At 44.2% G+C, this 21,286-nt stretch overlaps 1 protein-coding gene across 3 annotated transcripts in view; it reads left to right on the forward strand.

The window, feature by feature from the left end:
• The window catches only part of EXO84B (exocyst complex component 84B), a 43,916-nt gene extending 23,032 nt beyond the window's left edge, over nt 1–20,884 (forward strand). For 2 of the 3 annotated variants that reach the window (XM_087691765.1, XM_087691767.1), the window contains 4 exons: nt 7,768–7,956; nt 8,070–8,206; nt 8,331–8,684; nt 20,606–20,884. In XM_087691765.1, the coding sequence (XP_087547891.1) occupies nt 7,768–7,956; nt 8,070–8,206; nt 8,331–8,484 (480 nt within the window). In that variant the 3' untranslated portion in view covers nt 8,485–8,684; nt 20,606–20,884. The remainder of the gene's footprint in view (nt 1–7,767; nt 7,957–8,069; nt 8,207–8,330; nt 8,685–20,605) is intronic. The other variant, XM_087691766.1, reaches the window with a different exon arrangement.
• The last annotated feature ends 402 nt before the right edge of the window (nt 20,885–21,286 follow it).

The following is a 21,286-nucleotide window of genomic DNA, read 5'->3' on the forward strand; positions in this document are numbered from 1 at the left end:
GTTGCAACCAGTAGGAAAACGTAGGTGAGGAGATAGAAAGACTAAAGACGCAGGCTATAGGAGAGAGAGAGACTTAAAACGCAGGAAAAACCAGCGGTAGCAATTAGTATGTTAAAATTAGCTCTGAACAGTGTGTGGTAGGTTGGAAACAGGCACCAGACTGTTATAGACAGCAATGGCTAGCTTGAACCCTGATGTCCTCTGCGTCTGGGGTGTGGACAGCAAGCTGAAATACTTGAAATCTGCAAAAACGAGATTGTTTTTTGAATGGAGAGTGATCAGCAGTAGTCGCTTTGCTATAAACAGTTGCAAATGGCGGGTGGAAGGCTGGAAAACGGGCGCCAAACTGTAGATGACAGCAAGGGATAGCTGAGACTGTGACGTCCTCCGCGAAAGGGGTGTGGGCAGCAAGCTGAAAACACCTGAAACCTGCAAAAACGAGATTTTGATGCAGCGGAAGAAGAAGAGAAGTGGATGTCGGAACCTGCCACTGGTCTTTGCCATCACTGCAGAGGAGGATCTTTGCCGTTGTTTGAGCAGATCCAGCTCTGATACCATGTCGAAAGATGACGTGCCAGCGAGATAGTAGGGTTTGCGGGGAGGAACACGGAGTGAACTCGGCAAATATGGAGAAGAGAAGGGAAGAGAGAAGAAACTCTGATGAATGGAATGATGAAGACTTGAATCATGGAGTGAATGTGCTAGAAGGGAACAAGGGTCCTGTAGCACAAGGAAGATGATGAAGACAGCCACGAACCACGAACCGCAATGTCCTCTTGAAGGGGTGTGAGGGCAGTGGAGAGGTTGGAGAGGAGGTGACGGACTGAATGAATCAGCCGTGAGGAATGAATGAGAGAGTGGCCTATAAATAGGCATAGTTAGTCTAGGATGGCTCCCCTTTTTGGGGCTGCAAATCCTAAACGCAAAATGCAGAAAATGCAAAAACGCTAGGCTGAAACTATCAATGGCATTTACTCACATGCTGCTATCCATGGAGTAGTTGTAAATCATTGGAAATTGAGCATAAACTGATCACTCGTTGCTTTGAGAACTAATCACAAACAATTGCAAATGTGATCCCAAACTGATTGCAAAAATAGATGCAAAACTAATCCCAAAAGTGACCATAAGCAGTTCTCAAACTAACCAAAATTGAGTTGAAATTGATCAGAAATTGATCTCAAAACTAAGGCAAAAGCTCATGAATAACTGATCATGAACTGATCCCAAATTGATGCAAAAGTATAATCTCAGAGCCATGGGAACAACCATACTCATATGCATACATCTCACAATGACTAGTACACTGAGTAGTAACTCCATGGTAGACATATTGTTAGCACAGTATCTTGGATGCATGCTGAATACATCCGAGATCCACAACATACCAAAGCTGTCCACAACTAGAGTGGAATTGCTACCTCCCCCTTGAGCATCAGGCAATGCTTTGAATCCCTGCTCTGGTGAACCTGATTGAGCAGGAAGTCGGCTCCAAGTGACCCAAAGCATATGGAAACTTTATCTCTAATGTTACTTGCCTCAAATCTCCACTAGGTTGTAGGCCTTTCTTCTCCTTATGTACCGCGATGCTTTATACTTTCACATTGTTGCAATTTCAACTAAAACTAATATGCAACATTGCATTCGGTTGATTAGTCCCTCATGTGTACTTGACATGTTAGGAGCACCAGATACATTAGAAAACATTCTCATTTGCATACTTTGGACCATTGCAATGTGACTGTGCATGGAGATTTGCATACTACTAGCCATACCAAGATACATTTTCCCATACATTGCATGTATTACTAGTTGCATTTTTCCTCATGACCAACACTGTATGGAGCATTTGCATGACTAACATTAATACCATGAGTCCCAAATACACTAAGTTGCATATATGCATTGCCAAACTTGCTACTTTGTGCCCTAGCACCATATCAACATTTTTATACATGGGGTTATGCATATTACCAGCCATACTCCGATACATTGGGACATGCACATCATGCATTTGTTGCTGCATATGATAACGGATTGTGTCATATATTCTTGTATGTGGTCCTTGATCCACCATAGCATGGAAACTAGTGCTGCTACCAAAGTAACCTGGCGGCTCTATGATTGCATGTATGCCTTGCTGTCCAAAAAGCATTGGATTGGCTCTTCTAAGTTGGCCTTGCATATGCATCAATTGCCCCACTGGCATTATTTGCTTATGCTCACTACTCACATTTAGAATATCATGGTGCTGTATTGGCTCTTCCTTCGGTGCATCTTACTATCTTGAAGCTCTTGAAGACGATTTCCTCTTCTTGCCTTTGCTACTCTCTTTTAAGGGTACAAAAAATGCATGAACTGAGGATCATTTGCCAATTGAATAAACATTTCCATTGCTGTCCTTAGCTAGTCTTTAAATCGATAATCAAATTCCTATTTCTCTTGCCGATCATCAGCTTCTAAAGGCCTAGAGGGTCCTATATTTTGGTATAAACCAACATTATCAGCTTGCTGTCCATGCTATAAGCTTGTTCCAAGGTCAAGCATTGCATTTTTCCCAACACTTTGTGAATTTTCAGATTGAGAGGCATCATGCTTGCTTGATCCCATCTCACTATTTGTTGACATTCTTGCTGTAATGCTCAGTTGAATATAATTTCAGCACTAGAGCAAAGCTTTTGACCCATAGTAGCTAAGAAACATGCTTCTTTAAATTTGAAACTTACGAAACGTTTCTTGAAGTATGAAATGTTTCTGAGAGTTAAAAAACGTGGGCTTTTTTAAATTTTTGGTGAGTTTGAACTCAAAACATGTTTTTTTGGACAAAAACTATTGGGCAATGTTAAACATGACGATGATGATGTGTAATGACTCATGAGGGCTGAAGATTTCAGATGAGAGATTGAGTTTTTGTGATTTTTTCTATAGTTATTGGACTTTGTCAGTCTAGTATCTATTTTTGTCTTGAGAGTTGAATATTATACGACTTTAGTCTCATTTATTAGTTATTTATGATATATTATGATTCATTCTCGATTTTGACATTTTGTCAGTTCGTTTTGAAATGAGAATTGTGATGTTGCAACTTCACTCAATCCATATTGTAGATAGGCTATTTACATATTAATTTTAATTTTCTTTGTATGGTATGAATGAATTATAATGTGTGGGTTCTAAACCATAGTATAGCTTGTCCAAAGACTAACTTTGACATAAGTGGCAAGTCAATAATGGATCATGGATATGAAACATATTATTCTCAATTGACTTTGTTATTAGTCAAGCTCAATTGGCCATTCTTTGTTTAAGAGAGAGTTCCATAGAGGTTTAGAACCTCTTTCCCTAGTCAAAACTATTAAAAATCTCTATATAAAAAAACCTGTGTTTCTTATTTTACCCCCTTTTGAAAGAAACTTATGAAATATGTTTCTAACATTTCGTTTCTAAAGGTTTCTGACGTTTATGGATGCTATGTTTTGACCTTCAATCAGGTGTCTTAAGCCCACCAATTCGAGGGAATTGATGGTGTCTCGGTGATGGAACCATGAAACCATCCTTTCTCCTTGGATAGGGTGGTAAATAACCTAATTAAGCACTAATTACAACAAGCTAAAACTCACATAAATTGAAAATGCACACTTTATCACTTTAATCTTGGACATTGGGGATCATGTTGATCCCAAAATTGGCACCCCTTATGGTATTTTTAAATCTTATATTGCAAATGGAAGGATTACAACTAAGATCCTTTGATATTCTCTGCTAATCTAAGTGCCTCTTGCTATCATGATTGACTAGCAAGCCTCCAAACCAATTTGCCCCTTGGTTTGCTTGGGGATTGGTATTTACTCAAGCTTATTAAATTCATTTTTAAAATATTAATTTTAAAAATTAATTAAATAATTATTCTAGTGCAAAAAAAAATCACATGTCAATAGTTAAATTAGCTAGGCTAATTTGTCTTTCAAGTATCCCCTAGTAGTTATTAGCTCTTAGACTAGCACTACTTAATTAATAAATGTCTAATCTCTAATGTCACCATTGACCTTAGTGGCCAATAAATTGATCTAGGCCCAAATCTTACACCGGGTACCAACTAGTACTTGGCAGGCATAACATATCCCAACTTTTGCCTTTGACATCCACTGCATTCTTTGGGTCCTTGGCTTGTTACCATGAAATAATTGCCATGTGCATCACATGTGCAAAACAACCTTGCACATTTGATTAAAAGAAGGTTGATTTGTGTGATCAGTTGGGGGGGTTGCCCTTGTATAAGGGATGAGGTGAGGGAGAAGAGACGAGGGAGAAGTGTGAAAGAGTAGATGAGGTTTGAACGAAGAGACCACTTAGAAGTTTGAAGTTACAACAACAAAAAAAGACTATTGTTAAAAAAAAAAAAACACACCAACAGATTGTTTAAAATGGTTAATTTTTTAAAGATATTGTTCGAATGCACGAAACCCGTACAATATAGTGCTGCACAAAATGTACCTCACGTGAATGGAATGCAACTTGGTGTACATTGTATGAGGCGCTTACATCATAGTTGAGGAAAATTCCAAAAATGAAAACCGAAAGGGAAACAAAATTGGTAATGTCTTAGAAGAAGGAAATTGAAGCCCCATGCCATTAAGGGGTGGGTGAGGAGGGGGAAAAAGTGTAAAGAGAGAAAGGAACGAGATATTTCTAAGGGAGGAAAAGTAAAAAGAGTATGGATGTCTTGAAGGGATAGCAATGTATAGGCCTAATGTTGCCATAATTTGTATTCATTTCCACAAATTTGCCACTTGGCATTCCGAATCCCAATTGAAGTGGGAAACACTAGGAGAAATGTTTTCGACCTGAAGGGAAACTCCACTTTGTGTAAAAGTTTGTGCCTTTTACACCACTTAGCATTAAATAAGGGTCAAAGGGTTAGCTACGCATGTTAGCCTATATATTCAGGCCCTATCACTTGTACTTTCATCTCATACATATCATCTATCATTATCAATCTATCTTTTAGTTTGTGTAAGTGCAAGAGTTCTCTCTCTCTCTCTCATATGCACCTCCATGGAGTTCCATCCACCATAGCCTGCTGGTCACACATGCAAGCTCCATACCCAACAATGGTATCAGAGCAGTCCATCTGACCTGTTTGTGTGAAGTGAAGTAGCAGCCTGTGTACACACTCCATGACCTGCTGTTCATAATACAGCAGCAGCAATAGCTGAAGAAGAAGAAGAAGAAAGAAGAGAAGAAGAAAAGCAAGCTGCCTTGTCCAGTTGTACCATGCCTGTGCAGCATTGCCTGGCCTGATTGCAACTTGCAGCCTTTGGCATGTTTGTTACTGCTGCTAGGTCATCGTCTTCAACCCGTTCACTTATCTCTCACATGCTGTGCCTCCTCTCGACTGCCTTCCAACACTCAAACCGTTGATTGCCTCATGTCGATTGCTTGTGCTGAGCTGACTTGCCCTGTCATCTTACTGAGTCCCAACAGACCTGCGATGTGTATTCTTCAGCACCACATTTGAAGAGTCACCGCCACTGACCAGCCATGTGTTACCTTGTGGTCCACGTCCTCAGCATTTCAGCCCATCATTCCCAAAGAAGATAAGGTTTAATTTAAACGGTTATAAATTAAAGTGCAATTCTTGTTTCTTTAGGGGCAGATTGCATGCAAATTGGGGGATTTTGAAATTCTCACATTTCTCCATCAAAATTTTAGGCATTTAAATTTCCATCCAAATTTCTCCAATTTCATCACCAAAATTTGGGGCTTTTCATGGTAGCATTGTCCGGCATCGAATGAAGCCTCTAATCGTGATGTCCTTGGCATCAACATTGAGGGGGGATTTTTATCCCAATAAAATTTAAAATTAAAAAAGTAAAAAAAAGTGGTTGGAATTAGAGAGTGGCCGTGCTCATCCATGGGCTAAGATGTTCCATCACTTTATTTGGCCTCTGCCCAATGCTTTTGAGCCACATTGGTTTTTGGTGAGCCTTAGAGTCATGCGCATGTACCTCTAAACCATGTCTTACATCGGGTCCCTGAGCTGGTTGGTAGACTATGTCATGACCTACATTGTGTTGTATCTCTCTTACTTATGTAACTCCTTTTCTAGAATCATTGTATAGGATTAGACATTGCTTCTTCGAGGTAAGAACTTCCCTTTTCTTTGTCTATATGTTTCATGTCATGGGTTCTGTCACCCATGATCCAAAGGGGGGATTTGTTAGTTTCATTTATCCCCATGTGTGCATGTTTAGGTGTAAACACTTTTACACCACTTAGCATTAAATAAGGGTCGAAGGGTTAGCTACACATGTTAGCCTATATATTTAGGCCCTATCGCTTGTACTTTCATCTCATATATCTCATCTATTGTTATCGATCTATCTTTTAGTTTGTGTAAGTGCAAGAGTTATCTCTCTCTCTCTCTCTCACACACACACACACTCTCTCTCTCTCTCTCTCTCTCTCTCTCCATGGAGTTCCATCTGCCATAGCTTGTTGTTCACACATGTGAGCTCCATACCCAACACCTACTTCTATGGTTACATTCTATTTGGCAATTGTGTTTGGCCAATATCACATTTTGGCCACATGATCTAGTTTGCCATTTCTCCGTGAGATAAAAGTACCCACTCTTTAGATGATCAAGTGAATATGAAGGATAAGTGGTCATTTGGTTTTAATTCATACTTTTATATTTTTACTTAGGACATCTAGTTTTCCCTGAGTCGTTTGGATTTATAATACTTTGGTCTGATAGGCCATTTGGCCTCCAACCAACACACACACACACACACACACACACACACACGCACGCACGCACGCACATCAGTTATTGTTGTTTTTCCCCTATTTTTGGGGCGGGGGGTGTTTGGTTTTGTTTGTTTGTTTGTTTGTTTGTTTTTTTTTTTGGGGTGGTGTGTATTTTGGGAGGGGGGGAGAGTGGACTGTTTTTTCACAATCTGATTTGCCTTTTCTGCTGCATTGATCTTCAAGTTTTTCCTAAGAATCGCATAGAGCTGTTTTAACACTTCTTTTACAACTCATGTCTCACCTTGAGGCATCTTCCTCTGACTCATAACAAGTTTTGCATGAAACACACTCCACAAGAAAGTGTGTGCGTGTGCCTGTGCCTATGCGCATCCTTTTCATTTCTTTCTGCTTGACCAGTGACTGCTCTGGTTGGACTTTGCATGATCTATGTTGAGTACAAATTTTCTCACTACAGTGTGAAAGTTGGATATGCAAACATATGAAACACATGAAGTGTGAAAAAGCCACCAATTCAAAGTGCCCCTTCTCTGGGAAAGTTTTATTATAGACAAATCGTGCATCCATTTTTCTTGAAGATAGGTCAAGTGGTTCCAGAAATTTCAGCTACTGCTGTGTAGATTATTCACCACAATCTGCTTTCAACAGGTATTGAAGACATCTGATGAGGTTTGCAGCTCATAGTCTCTTGACAAAGCTTTGTCACTCTTCAAATCTGACCAGATAAAGTGATTTGAGCTGAGAAAGTATCGTCCATAACTTGTTAAAAAATTGTGCTTCTGCTTACTGAAATGTATTTAATTAAGGCCTAACACAGTTAAACATGAAAAAGTGGAAATATTGCGTACAACTTTCTACATCAGTAAATCATAATCCTCTTATGTGGACATAGTACATACTTGAGATCCCATAAAAATTGCCAGGATGCTTATAGTGTTTTCTGCTTTGTCAGTGTTTACATGTTCTCTCCTAACATCAGGCTTGATTGGCATACAGGATCTGTTCTTTAGGTTGAACAAGTTGGGCCATGTAGCAGCAGATGTCTTGGCTGGAAGAGAGAGAATGACTGGAGTATTACTTCAAAGGCTTGTTGAAACTTTTGTGGTGTGGTTATCTGAGGCACAGGAGTTTTGGGAGGATATGGAAGAGGGTTCAAGGCCTTTGGGCCCAGTTGGTTTGCAACAAGTATGCTTATTGTTCTCATCCACAGTTGCTGAACACTTTATTTGATGCTGTTAAAGTGCTTAGTAGGTCTCACTGCTGAATACTGATCATTACTTGGTTCACCTGTGAACCAGTTTGTCCTGGATACACAGTTCATTGTTCAGGTAGCTTTTTATGGCCGTTATTGCAGCAGACATATTCGAACAGTTATTACTGACATTACAACCAGAGCTGTAGAAGCATTTGGCAGGACAGGAGTGGATCCAAACAGGTATGCATGAAAAGAGTTTGTTGTTCCAAGGCAGGTCTTGCAAGCCGCCCTTCAACAGATCCATGTGTTCATATTTATTATAAATTCTTCATCTCAACTAAAGTAGACCAACCTGGAATTGCAGTGTTCTACCAGAGAATGAGTGGTTTATTGCAATGGCTCAAGATTCTATTAATAGGTTGTTAGATGACTGGTCTAGAGGACCGGCACCTGGAAGCCCAACAGCTTCTTTATCTGCTCACTCAGCTTCATCCAACCGTTCACATGGAAGCCCTTGATACATCCCATCCACCAACTGTTGAGCTTTTGCTTGTGGGGCCATGGATTGTGCCATATGGAGCTGTGCATTGAATTCAGGAATCATAAGTTGCAGAAAGAGTTCATATATGAGCATCGGAGAGTGGACGATGGTCACTCCGTAAGGCTCTTTATAATCTTTTGAGAAGAGCAGAATCACAATTTTGCAAGGTGATATAAGGTGCATTCTCGTTTTTAAAACCCTGGAAAGTGTTGCAAGCACCATTTTTTTCATGCTTAAAGTGTGGTTGTTCACAACTATTTTTGGTAGTTATGTCTCTGCTTGGTATTAACAAGCAGTACCTGCAAAATAAAGTACTCTATTAAACCCTTGTACGTATTTGTTTTTTTTTCTTTTTCTTTTTTGGTACAATTACTTGGTATTAGCAAGCCTGATCTCTCTCCTGAAGGGGACCTTAATGGCCCCTCAAGAAGTGAATAATGTTGAAGGGTCCTTTGTGGCTTGATCACCCATCTGCATGTGGCCTTCAAAGTCCTGAAACCAACCATGCTGCTAATTATCTTTTGTCCTTGGTCTGTCTTGTCACCAGTCTCTGAGAATTCTGGGATGTTTAGACAAGGATCTTTGAATCTGTTAATTCCAAAGTGTGCACAGGCATCCCAATTGGTTAACATCTGCAATTTTGTTGTAGGGACTGCACTCTTACACCTGATATAGCTCTCTGTATTTCATCTCTTAAAGTGGGTTTACTGCCACAGAGCTGGAGTTGAAAGAAACAACGACCTTTGGTCAGGTTGTTGGACACTTCCCATGGAGGGCCCAGCTGCGGGATTGGCTCCACTCCATGCTGTGCGTTGGCACAACGCAGATCGTGGAGGCAGTCCTCATGGGCCAAGGCATCTTCATACTTCGACTTATCTTTGCAGATGCAGCTTGTGAGTTAGTGGAGAGCTCACCCTATGCCTCCACGAAGGGGGCCATTTAACATGATTCCCTGGTATAGCAGCTTCCAGTGGAGACATTTGTGCTCCACAACAGATTTCTTAGACACCCAGTCACCTTACTTTTTCTCGGACTGGCGGTAGAGGACGGCCAGTTAGTGGAGGACTTTGAACGGCTCTTTGGCATAGTTCTTCCTGGCTCCTTCGCGGATGCAGTGACAAATGCAAGAGTCCCAAAGGTACGAGTGGCCGTGAAAGACACAAAGAGTATACCAAAGTTCTTGGAGATTGAGGTAGGAGGTCACTCCTTTAGGCAGCAGGTCATTGTGATTGGGCAACCGGGGGAGTGCTTGCGCTGCCACGACTTTGGGTATCAGGCAATAGATTATACACATTTTGGAGCCAAGGTGGCTCCGCCGACAGGCCTATAGGTGGACGCTGACGGCTTCACACAGGTCTAGAGACGACAAAGAGAGAGCGATAGGGGGGTCGCAGCTGCTCCTTAGACGTAGCCTCGACAGTAGGGAGCAGGAGGGCATACGACGTCCCCTCGGCAGAGTACTTTGCAGCCCCACCTTGCTCGCCCCAATTGGCAGGACCGCAGTCCCCCACATCCACCACCCGCGCCACATACTACCTCACCTGAGATCCCATAGTCTCCACACCCATCCCCCACGTCCCATGCCCCTCCCATTGATCCTGGCCCATAGCCGCTTGCCCCCCCCAACATCCGCTACTTACCTTCGACCATCCCACTATCTCTTGATCCTCTTCCCTCCCACCACTTCCCTTGCCGAGCACCCCCCCTGATCTGCACCCGGTTTAGGTGATTCCCCCCAGATCCACCCCCCCTCCTCCCACAGGAGGTGATGAGTCACACACGCCTACATCGTCCTCGCACTAGCAGTTTTCCCTCTTCCACACAACCACCAGCTCATCTGCCCCTGCCACCCATTACATTTTTCCGAGATAGGCACAACTGTTGCCACAGGAGTTCTTCCGCAGTGGTCCATGGTCCTACTTGAGAGTTGCAGAGTGCGGAGAGTTCCCACTACCTCTAGAGGTGGGGATCTTCGTGGTTCCTAAGTCAAGGAGGGGCAAGGTTTATCTACTAGTACCACCGGATGGACCAAACTACTCTTTTTTCCTTTAGTCCTTGCACTTAGGAGATTTGATGATAACACAGATAGAGGAGTTGAAGAGTCAGGTGGCGGACCATATCTCCCAGTGAATGGGAGAAGGACTAGCACTGTTTGCACAACAGTGGCTTGGTTGCATGATGGACATTAACTGGTGGGCTTGTGTCGAGGTCCCACACTTGAGCATTATCTTTCAAGCCCCTCCACAATGGAGAGCTTTGAGGGATGTGATTGAGTGGCCCCTGGCATAGGCGGTCCGTTTCTACCAATGTACAGAGTCACGACTCTCAGTATGACTGATAGATGCATTGATAGTACCACCTGGAGCATCTATCACCCCTATGGTCCGGTCGAGGGCCACCATGGGGAACCGGAGTTCGTCGTCCAGACCTGCGGCAAAGCATACTTGCATGCCCCATATTTTTCCTCCTCATCATCAGCAGCCTCCACACTGAACATATGCCTGTTCGGTCAGTCATAGGTTTTCTCATGAGCTTACACCTCGCATCTTGAAATGTGAAGTCTTCACTAGAGTGGGGCATGTGGTTCTAGGAAGTTGATTGTTCAGCAGGAGCTGCAGCTTGCCCTTGCCGGACGGATCAACATCTTACTTCTACAGGAGCACAAGCTCACTCCTACCCTAGCCCAGCGGGTAGGGAAGGTACTCTCGGGCAGCTCGCACACTTACTGGAAGCACCATAGGTGCCCACGGCAGGAGTGGAGGCATATGCATCTCTATTGACCCGAGTCTCACCGCTTGTGTACGAGACCATGGGATGATAGTGGCAGGGAGGGTTCTATGGATCAGATTGGATATTGGGGACTCATGCCTTGGAGTTCTCAATGTCTATGTCCCTATGGAGGTTAGGGCACGCAGCAGGTTTTAGGTGGAGATCGCGGATGGACTCCCAGAGGTGGACTCTTGGATTGTTGGAGGAGACTTCAACAACCTGGAGGCTTTGGAGGACTAGCAGGGTAGGGGTAGAAACTACCAGGGCATGGTTGGGGAGGAGTAGGAGGCATGGGAGGTCTTTCTACTGGCAGTAGGAGTACGCGATGCTTGGAGAGATCTTGTCTTGCAGAGGTGAAAGAGGTCGCTGGACTTCTCTTGGGGATACAGGCGGCTAGGTGGAGTCTTGCTGGAGTGGTTGGATAGGTTTTATGTGGGAGAGTGGGGAGGCTCTTGTGGAGGCTAGATTAGGTAGTTGGTGGGCACCACGTTGTTCGATCATTGCCCGGTTTTCCTGACACTTGATCCCCCAGCATTTATCCTAGCACACGATCCTGTCGGATCTCTGACTCGATCTATAGGAGGGAGGAGGTGACGAGATAGATAGAGCAGATTTGGACTAGGGAGTGGGGTAGGAGGGACCGGATCTCAGAGGAGGTTGCAGAGGTTCTAGTTGAGTTGAGCACTATTTGCCAAGAGGCAGCCATACAAGCTAGGCAGCAGAGCTGGGAGGAGGAGAGAGCACTCCGGCGGGACCTTGCAGCCACGTAGAGATTATTATAGGAGGCCCAAGGGATTCCACCCTTCACGCATAGGAGGTGCGCGCCGAGTAGCCATTGCTGGCCTAGAGGACAGGCGCTTGGAGTTTTCTTTCCGCACCTTAGCAGCTTTGTGGGTGCGGAAGGGAAACACGATATGCAGGGAGTTTTTCTAGGTGCACGAGCTTCACATCTCAGGAGAGCAGATACACAGCCTTTGAGATTAGTATGGGAGGACTCGTTCTAGCCTAGACAAGGTGATGGAGATTGCCACCGACTACTACAAACATCTTTTCCAACAGGAGACAACGTTAGCTAGAGGACAACGATGTAGACAACAGGTCTGGGATTGTTCTGTTCTGCAGCGGGAGCGAAAATCAACTAGCGAAAGTCGGTTGGTTTCCTCATAGACTCGGACTCTAGCACAGAGTGGGGCGTCCACCTGGGATTTAGATGGGTGAGCAGAGGGCAGACCATCCAGTACCTAGGGTTCCAGGTGGGACTTGACATCACTTCTGCCCAATAGTTGTTGAGCTAAAACATGCATTACTTGCTGATTAGCCTCTTAAACATCCCCAAAACACATTAAAAAATGCTCTTTTAGAGTAAAATCCGAAAACAAGGAGCGGTTCGAGAGAGTTTAGTAGAAACCCTAAAACGGGGAGCGGTTCGAGAGAGTTTAGTGGAAACCCTAATTTTTGGGGTGGCCTTCCACATCTATAAATAGACAGGCTGTCCCCATTCAGCCCTATCCCATCTGTGCAGGTTTCTCACTCCATGTGCAGATTTCAGCCATCAGCCTCCTCCCACGTGGCTGTCCAGCCCTCGAGATTGCTGCCACTCCATCCATGTTTGCTCCTGCTACTGGCGCCTTCATCCATGCTGACGTCAGCTGCTGGTGACATCATCATCTACTGCGATTTGATCATCCAATCATCGCCAGCCACATCAGACACTGTTTCAGCTTGCTGTTTACAGCAGACTGTGCGCAGTTTCCAGTCTCCGATCGGTGGTACACTTCTGCGTTTACCAGTTTCTGGCCTCCAGATTGCTGCATTTTGGTGACCAGCTTGCCACCATTCAGTATTTAGTACTCCTACACTCCGATTGGTGGTCATAGACTTAGGATCCGTCTCCGGTGGATGTCACACTCCGACATTGCTCTGCCCTTGAGCACACTGTGCACTCTTACATTCATTAACAGCATTCATTCACTTTAGAGTTGTGTTCTCTCTCTCCCTTATTCTGTTTGTGTTTGAGTTTTGAGTTTTGTGTTTAGGGTTTGAGTCTTGCCCTCTGTGTCTGTGTCTGTCTCTTTGTGTTTCTGTTGTGGTCGTACCCTAGCAGGTTTCTTCTAGTCCTCGATTCTATTTGGAGGAAGCTAGCCTATTGGAGCACGGCTCGCCTCTCACAAGCTGGCCGAGCCCTGGTTTGAGTCTTGCCCTCTGTGTCTGTGTCTGTCTCTTTGTGTTTCTGTTGTGGTCGTACCCTAGCAGGTTTCTTCTAGTCCTCGATTCTATTTGGAGGAAGCTAGCCTATTGGAGCACGGCTCGCCTCTCACAAGCTGGCCGAGCCCTGGTGGTTAATCAGGTTCTAGCGATGGCTTGGTACATCGCCTTGTGTTGGTGCTTCTCATCCTGCATAGTGCAGCTTCGCCGTCTAGTGCGGAACTTCCTTTGGTCCGGGTCAGACGGCTCCTGGGATTCCAGGGCCAAGATGGTGTGGGTGACCATCATACGGCATCGGTCAGAGAGAGGGCTTGGGATCATAGACCCAGAGTATCAGAGTATAGTCCTCTTGGGTAAGCTAGTTGTCCGCGGTCTCACACCAGGAGGGCAGACTTGGAAGGTCCTATTGTAGGAGGGTCTTTAGGATTGTAGACTGAGACTTGGCGGTGAGTGGAGACCGTCTCTGAGATGGATCTTCGTGTCAACTTAGATCACCCCCCCCTAGATCAACTTTTCTATGCAGCTTGCTCCGCGTGTGGCAAAGCCTCCGTAAGGCCCTAATCCAGAGCACCCCAGGCTGCCAGGAGGAGATTGAACATTGGCCGGTGATTTGGAACCCCCAGGTCAAAGATCGGGAAGGGGCACAGATTGGCGAGCACCCCCACATTCAGTGGGTTGGTTGGGAGGCTGGCCCGGCTCGTACCATCAAGACATGGCGGGAAGTGTACAGGATGGTGGATGAGGAGGTGCTGTAGTGAGTATCAGGCTGCCAGAGAGGAATGGAGTTGAGGAGAAGGGAGATAGATTCAACAATACCTTAGGAGTGGCTTGCTTCCCCGATACGAGAGTCAATAGAGTCCGGGGAGGTATGGGCCACTAGGTTTTTACCAGCATGCATCCCCCTATAGGTGGCAGGTAGAGTAGGCAATGCTCCGCGTGGGACCTTCACCGTACAGGAGGGGGGGCGCCTGGCTCTTGATAGAGAGCAGCAGGATGAGGGGATAGCTGCCCTTTCATGGAAGAGGATCCGGGTGATTGGCCTTTAGAGGAAGACATGGCGGCTGGACCCTTTTGTCTTTTGGCAGGAGCTCAAGGAGTGGTGTCTCTAGATCTGGGAGGGTAGGCCACTTGATGAGCTGGAGTGGGATCCAGGAGAGTGGCTATGGCCGGTCATTGCGGTTGCCAAGAAGCCACCGAGGTTCTTGGAGTACACCGCCAGGATTGGCAGACACGTATTGATGCAGGAGGATATGGATTGGGCAAGTACACCGCCAGGATTGACAGACAACATCATGGAGCCTTTCTGACGGACCTTTTGGCGCCGCCTATGGGATAGCTAGAGACCGATGAGGGTATCGTATTTTTAAAGGCTGGTGGCACATGGAGGCTTGGCAGTAGGAAGCTGGCTTGCCCAAATGCAAAAGGAGGGAGGTTGTAAGCGCTGCACACAGCAGCCTCTGGAAACCCCAAAGCACTTCCTTTGGTCGTGTAAGGCGGCACAGCTCGTGTGGAGAGAAGCATGCCGCATCCTTCGTTGTGTAATACCCAGCCTTGGATGTGTCTCATGGGGAGCTTTCTGTTGGCAAGCGTTCAGCAAGGGCCGTCACCTTTTGTATGAGGTTGGGATTCAGGATACGATATTCATTATCGAGGCAGTGTCGTGCGTAGTGGTGGGTTTGGAGGCTCTACCCATCCGCCAGGTACTGGAGTCCACAGTAGACCGCTTTGAGGTATGGGAGATCATAGGGAGTCTTACTGGTTGGCATATCTGGAAGGTGCGGTGTTAGGAGGCTTTCGGCGGAGAGAGCCTTTCAATATAGGCGACCTTAGCAGAGCTCTAGACCTCCAACATCCACTCCCTCTGCGGCCGATGGGATCAGGTGCAGGGCAAGTTAAGGGCTCATCAGGAGCTCCGATGTCATTTCATGCGCACTTGGGGCGGCAAGGACCTGTTTTTCGTGATGCAGGCAGGCAGCCCCAGATGGCGATACATCCCCCCCTCCATGGCTTCTTGCCCCCATCCCCCCTTGACCGCCTTGGGAGGCTTGTATACATGATGTATTTGTGACTTTCATCAGCTCCAGCTAGTCTGTTGAGCATGAGCACTCCGTTGTAATCAGTTTTTTTTGAGTAATATAATCAGCCACATTTTACTTGCAAAAAAGAAAATCTATTTGCCTAGAGGAACAGTAGAGCATGTCTCTTGCCCTTCTCTTTGCTAGATATCTTAGAGCTCTCTGTGAGGAAGAGGTGTGCAACTGCATCCCAAGTGCCTATCATCTCTATACCCTCACCTGAAACGAGCTGCTCAGGAGCTCCCTGCAAAACCACCTGTGCCAGAGGGTTATCCCACCTGTAGTGCCTTTTAACACATCTAGCAACCATTAACCGTTTACCAGTTAGGCAGTGAATTATGATATTGGGAATCTGTTTGGAAATCAATAAGCTGCAGAAAAGTTCACTCAGAAGTGGAGAGCAGACTAACACGACTTTCAGGTGTGTGTTCTTTATCTTAGGGAAGAAAAAACATATCGGTTTGCTTGCAACTAACTTTTTAAGCCACTTATGCAAGATTCACAAGCCCTCTCTGAAGAGAAGCCTTGGCTCTGAAAAGGCTGCTTTTGGCCTATCATCAGCTACTGTGGATGTTTGCTTTTGTCCCTATGTAAAGATCTTGAGACCTGCATGTTTGGACCTTGCATCTAGCTGTTATGTCTCATGTGAAGGTTTGAGTTAGTGGGGAAAAGGTTAAGAAGTTAAAGGGACCGCAGAGGGTTGGGGAGGGAGCAGGGGTTGCTCTTTAAGCTGTATGTTTTTGTTGTTCAATCTGCTTCCAAACATTGTACCTGTTATGGCCTAGCAAGAACCCATAGTTTATTGTTCCAATGTGGAACTCGTGCTTCAAATATAGGTGATGAGTTGGAAGATTTTCTGTGGTTGATGCCTCGTGAATGTCCAAGTCTTATCTTTTGTTCAAGGTGAGTGCATGAATGATAACTTTGTCATATCAACCATTCCAGTACATGGTGTTGCACAGTGGCTGTTGTAGATCTCTGCAAGGAGATAAAGCTGATGTGTGTTTAGGATGTAGGATGGTGAAGAATAGTAAACTCCTATGACTAGGTCTTTGATGTGGCATCCCTGGTTCAGAACTCCCAGAACTCGCAGTGATTCTCACTTATGGCTTATGGTGGGTTCTGGATCTCTGCATGGAGATGAAGCAGATTCACATTTAGGATGGTGAAGAGTTGTGTAATTTTGTGACTAGGTCTCTGATGTGGTGTACCTGGTTCAGAACTGCCAGAGCTCTTGAGCGATTCTCCCCTATGGCTTATGATGGGTTCTTGAGTGTATCTTGAAACTCCACATGCTCATAAAAAACTACAAAAATTTAAGTAGATAGACTAGCAAGGATTGTATACATATTAATGGAATTGGGCAAGCTACCCAATGAACTGTTAATAGCCTGTAAAGGGCTTCTCCAAAGAATTGAGAAGTCTTCTAGCATATGCAGGGTTTGAAGAGTACACATCTTAGGTGCCAGAGTGTGTATCTTGGGTGCTAGAACCCCTCAATCAGAGCGCATGTCATTTTTTTAGTCTGGTGCATTAAACGTGGCCAATTGGTAATTTTGGCCCACATTAAACATTTGCCAACAGCATTTATAGATGCAGTTATTTCTTCCCATTTATACATAGTCCCTCCTCCATCATCATTGATTCATTAGATATGCGCACATTGCTTCCCTTGGAGAGCCAAACTCTGTTGGCTGTCCTTAGTCTGTATCATCGTACTACTCTTGAGCCATGGTATATGGATTCTCTTTGAGTTCTTTTGTGTTCTTACTGTTTTTTCAGCTCATTGTTTTTATAGCAGATCTATCGGCACCGTTTCTTGGCTTCTGTTGCTCCACACTTTTTGGACATGGTGTCGGTGTCTCTTGGTTTTGGTGCTGGTTGCTGTGTTTGACTGCTGTTTCCAGGTCTGAAACCATGTAAACTGATCTAGAAACTTGTGTTTGATGTTGTCCTGATCGAGGAAAGTTCATGTGACAGTCCGTACAGCTGGGAGGCAGTTTCCAGCCACCAGTCAGCCTGTTTCAGCCTGCATCTTTTGCTGCCACCTGTGTCTTTTGACTGTCCAGCTTATGTTTTGCTTGCATAACTAAAGTTTTTGCTTCTGCTGTTGACATTTTGCTGCTTTTGCGCAGATTTGATCTCTATCAGTCTACATTTTCAGCCAGTTTGTGTTTTCAGCCTGATTCGGCGGATACAGTCAAGGGATGGATCATGAGTGTTGGTTGTGCTGCTTCTATAACAACACACTGTTTACATCTATTTCTATTTTTGTTTTCATTTGAACTATTTTGATTGAACTGTTGAACTCTTGGTGTTGGGGTGTTCCATTGATAGCGCCTCTCTCTCTCTCTCTCATACCCCTTATCTTTCTTTATCTTTTGTGCATCTCACCTAAATGGCTCTTCGTTGTCGCAACATTGATGATAAGCTTAAGAGACCCAAGTATCTCACATGGAGTGCTATTATGAAAGCCTGGTTTGTGCATAAGTGACTCTAGTTTATCATTTTAAGCTTGGCCTTGCATTCTCCGAAGTCCTCTCCTATTCTAGTTGATTGGAATGAAGACAACTATTGGGAAGCAATTCTTTCTTGGGACAATAACAATGCTTGAGCATAGTCAACTCTCCTTCTATGCATCTCAAACTCCAAATGATTATCTTGTATAAGACTTCTCCAGAGATTGTGAGAAGCTTCAGCTTATGTTTTTTGGGTTGTCGGCCATGTGAGATGTGACCCTTTATGGATAGTTACACACTATCCAATTTGAGGCAACTTGTATGATTTTGCCATTTCTTCTCAAGGTGACATAGATACAGGATCAGCTTTGCAACTTACTGTTCGCCCTTCTTGAAGTCCCATCTTCTAGGGATTGTTCTCTACAAGCCACTTTGAGTTTCATGGTATGGCTAATGCCCTATACATTGGTGACACCTATCCATTTTGATCATATGACCTCTATGTTGCTTGATAATAAGACTTCTTTGTGTTTATAGGGGAGCTTACCATCTTGGTATGGCAACAAGATGGATGCTTTTGCTGTTTCAGAGAGGGGTGAGAAGCAGCAACAGAAGAAAAGTCAGTGCTACCATTTTGGTAAGAAGGGGCATCTCCAAAAGGATTGCAAGAAATTAACGGCATAGTCGAAGGAGGAGAAGAAGAAGGGTAAAAACTCCTCTTAGGAGTCCTCCTTCTCAGACTTGGACTTAGACTCGAGCCAAGTGGCAAAGGCCATGCCGACTTCTTCAGCTTCTAGCCCTAGTGGTATTGCCATCCTTTAGGACTCTCCAATGCCAGAAGAAGAGTGTGGAAGGGTGATGGTGGTGGGCCATTTGAGCCTCATCCATACACAGGTGTGATGGACCTAAGTGCAGCTTTCCAGAGTCTAACCAAGTTTTCAAATCGTGGAGCTAGTTTATCTTTCAAGTTTTTGAAGGGATGTTTGAGAAAGGGCGGTCTTTGCTCCTAGTCTATTCTCTCATGAGAGGACACTTTAGTGGTTTGGGAGAACCATGGTCATGATGTGCTTTTCATGGAGTTGGTTTGTGATAGGCATTGAGATTCAGCTATTTCTATTCCTTGTGGTTAAGGCTTGGTATAATTGACATCAACATCAATGTCTTTCCAAGACACCTTGGTGGTGGCTTGACCACCCATCCATGGTCCTAGTTGGTTGCCATTGTTGTATGCATTGTGAGTCCACAATTGCTACATGCTTTATTGTACTAATCACCCATGATCTGAGAGTGTGTTAACAGAGTACATATCTTGGGTGTCGGAAACCCTGTAGCTAGAGTGCATCTCATTTTCAAGTTTGATGCATTAAGTGTCACCGATTGATATTTTTGGCCCACATCAAATGCTGGTTGACTACTTCTATCAATGTATTTATTTCTTGCTATAGGCCACCAAGATCTACTTAAGATATACCTCCACTTTGTTGGGATCCATGAATCACTATGTGCTATGATGTTTGACAGCCCTCACAAATGCTGTCGAGCTATTTACTTTTCTTGAGCATGAATGTTCACTTATGTCAAAAATTGTGGAGCAGACTGCTGATATATCTACTGTAAACACAATGAACAGAAAAGAACAGTAAGAACACAAAGCACTCTCAGAGAATAGACTCCGGAAATGGAATCCATATACCAAGGCTCAAGAGTAGTGTAATGGTGCATGCTAACGCCAGCCAACAGAATTTGCTCTCCAATGGAAGCAATGTGCTCGTATTTGCTAAATCCATGACAATGGGGTTTGGCAGATAATATAGGATGGGACACTTAAGTCAGGCTGGGGTCAAGAGGAACCACACTACATTGGACCATATCTTCAGTTTAGGTATATAATGATCTTTGTCCCAAGATGGAACTTGGGGGTTTGGCAGATAATGTTGGATAGGGCACTAAGTCAGGTTGGGTTCAAGAGAACCTGTCTACGTTGGACCATATCTTCAGGATGGCTTCATCAATGAGGAAGGCAACACACAACATTTTCAGCTGGTTTATAGCTTTCACAAACCCTTGAGCATTGCTTGGGAAGGTTGTCTCCTCTAGCTCCTACTGAAAATTGGAGTCTCATTTGGTACAAAATGGATCTTCTTACACATATGAGGCCTTCAATGGAAGTGGGATCTCTTGCTGATATCAGCTGTGGATATGGCCTTCTACGCCTTGCTTGACTTTAGACATTGTGTTGTGGGAGAGTGAGGTTCCTCCTGGTAACAAGAGCTATGGATGTGGCTTTCTATTCACCTGCTTGAGCTCAGACATTCACTCTTGTAAACGATTACAAGAACTGTTTTTTAAATCTAGCAAATATGTTGGCTATTATACTAGTCATTGTCACTTACCTGGCTCAATTTTTTTTCGTCGAAGTTGCAATATTGTAACAAATCTTATCGGAGTATTGGTGGACTAGAGAATTACCTCCACTCACCCAGCCTAATATCCATTCTGTATCATGATAAATTCAGCTGAAGTCTTTAAGTGCGACACTGACATGTGCTTGTTATGTACATGCAAATGATCTACTGTTGTACTTGTGCAGGGTGTTGTCCTGTGTATGAACCAGAAAGCTGGTTGCTGATGCAGGCAAGGGTTGTTGCTTCCTGTAGCCTGTAGAGTCCTTCCTGTAGTAGGTTTGTACAATATGGCTGTGGATTTTGTAAGAAGCAAGTTTCAGGCTTTGATTTTGTAATTTTTTGTTTCCCCACTACCGGGGTGCTGTTTTGTTCATATTCTCATTCCTCAAATCTTAATATTCAAGGAGTGATACACTTTGCTCTTCAACCTATATACATCATAAAATATGATTCTTTCAGAGCTCCATCAATCTCTTGTCTAGTGCTCTATTTTAATATTACACAGGATCAATGTATCATTAAGGATGGAGATGAAAATATGAATAATGCTTCTGGAAAGGAAGTGAATGTTGTAGCTAGTGCATGTGTGCTGTGAATAATGAGACAGATGCTAAAAGATGTATTGTCTTTGTGAAGGATTTGAATTCAGAATGCCTATTGAGCATAAACTTGCACTTACATGTGAAAGTGCATAATGCTTCCTACAGAAACATGCAGAATTACTCGCAGTGCATTGCCTGATTTCTAGCATGGTCTGCTACTCCATGGTTGTGTGTTAATTTGGTGTGCTCTACTAGCTAGGAATAAGCTTTAAAGAAAAAGAAAATTCCTAACACTGCAATACTCTCTTTGTCGTAAGAAATGTT

This window comes from Lygodium microphyllum, chromosome 13 (genome assembly GCF_053477565.2).
Source record: "Lygodium microphyllum isolate KBCC chromosome 13, Lygodium_microphyllum_v1.1.10, whole genome shotgun sequence".
Classification (NCBI taxonomy): domain Eukaryota; kingdom Viridiplantae; phylum Streptophyta; class Polypodiopsida; order Schizaeales; family Lygodiaceae; genus Lygodium; species Lygodium microphyllum.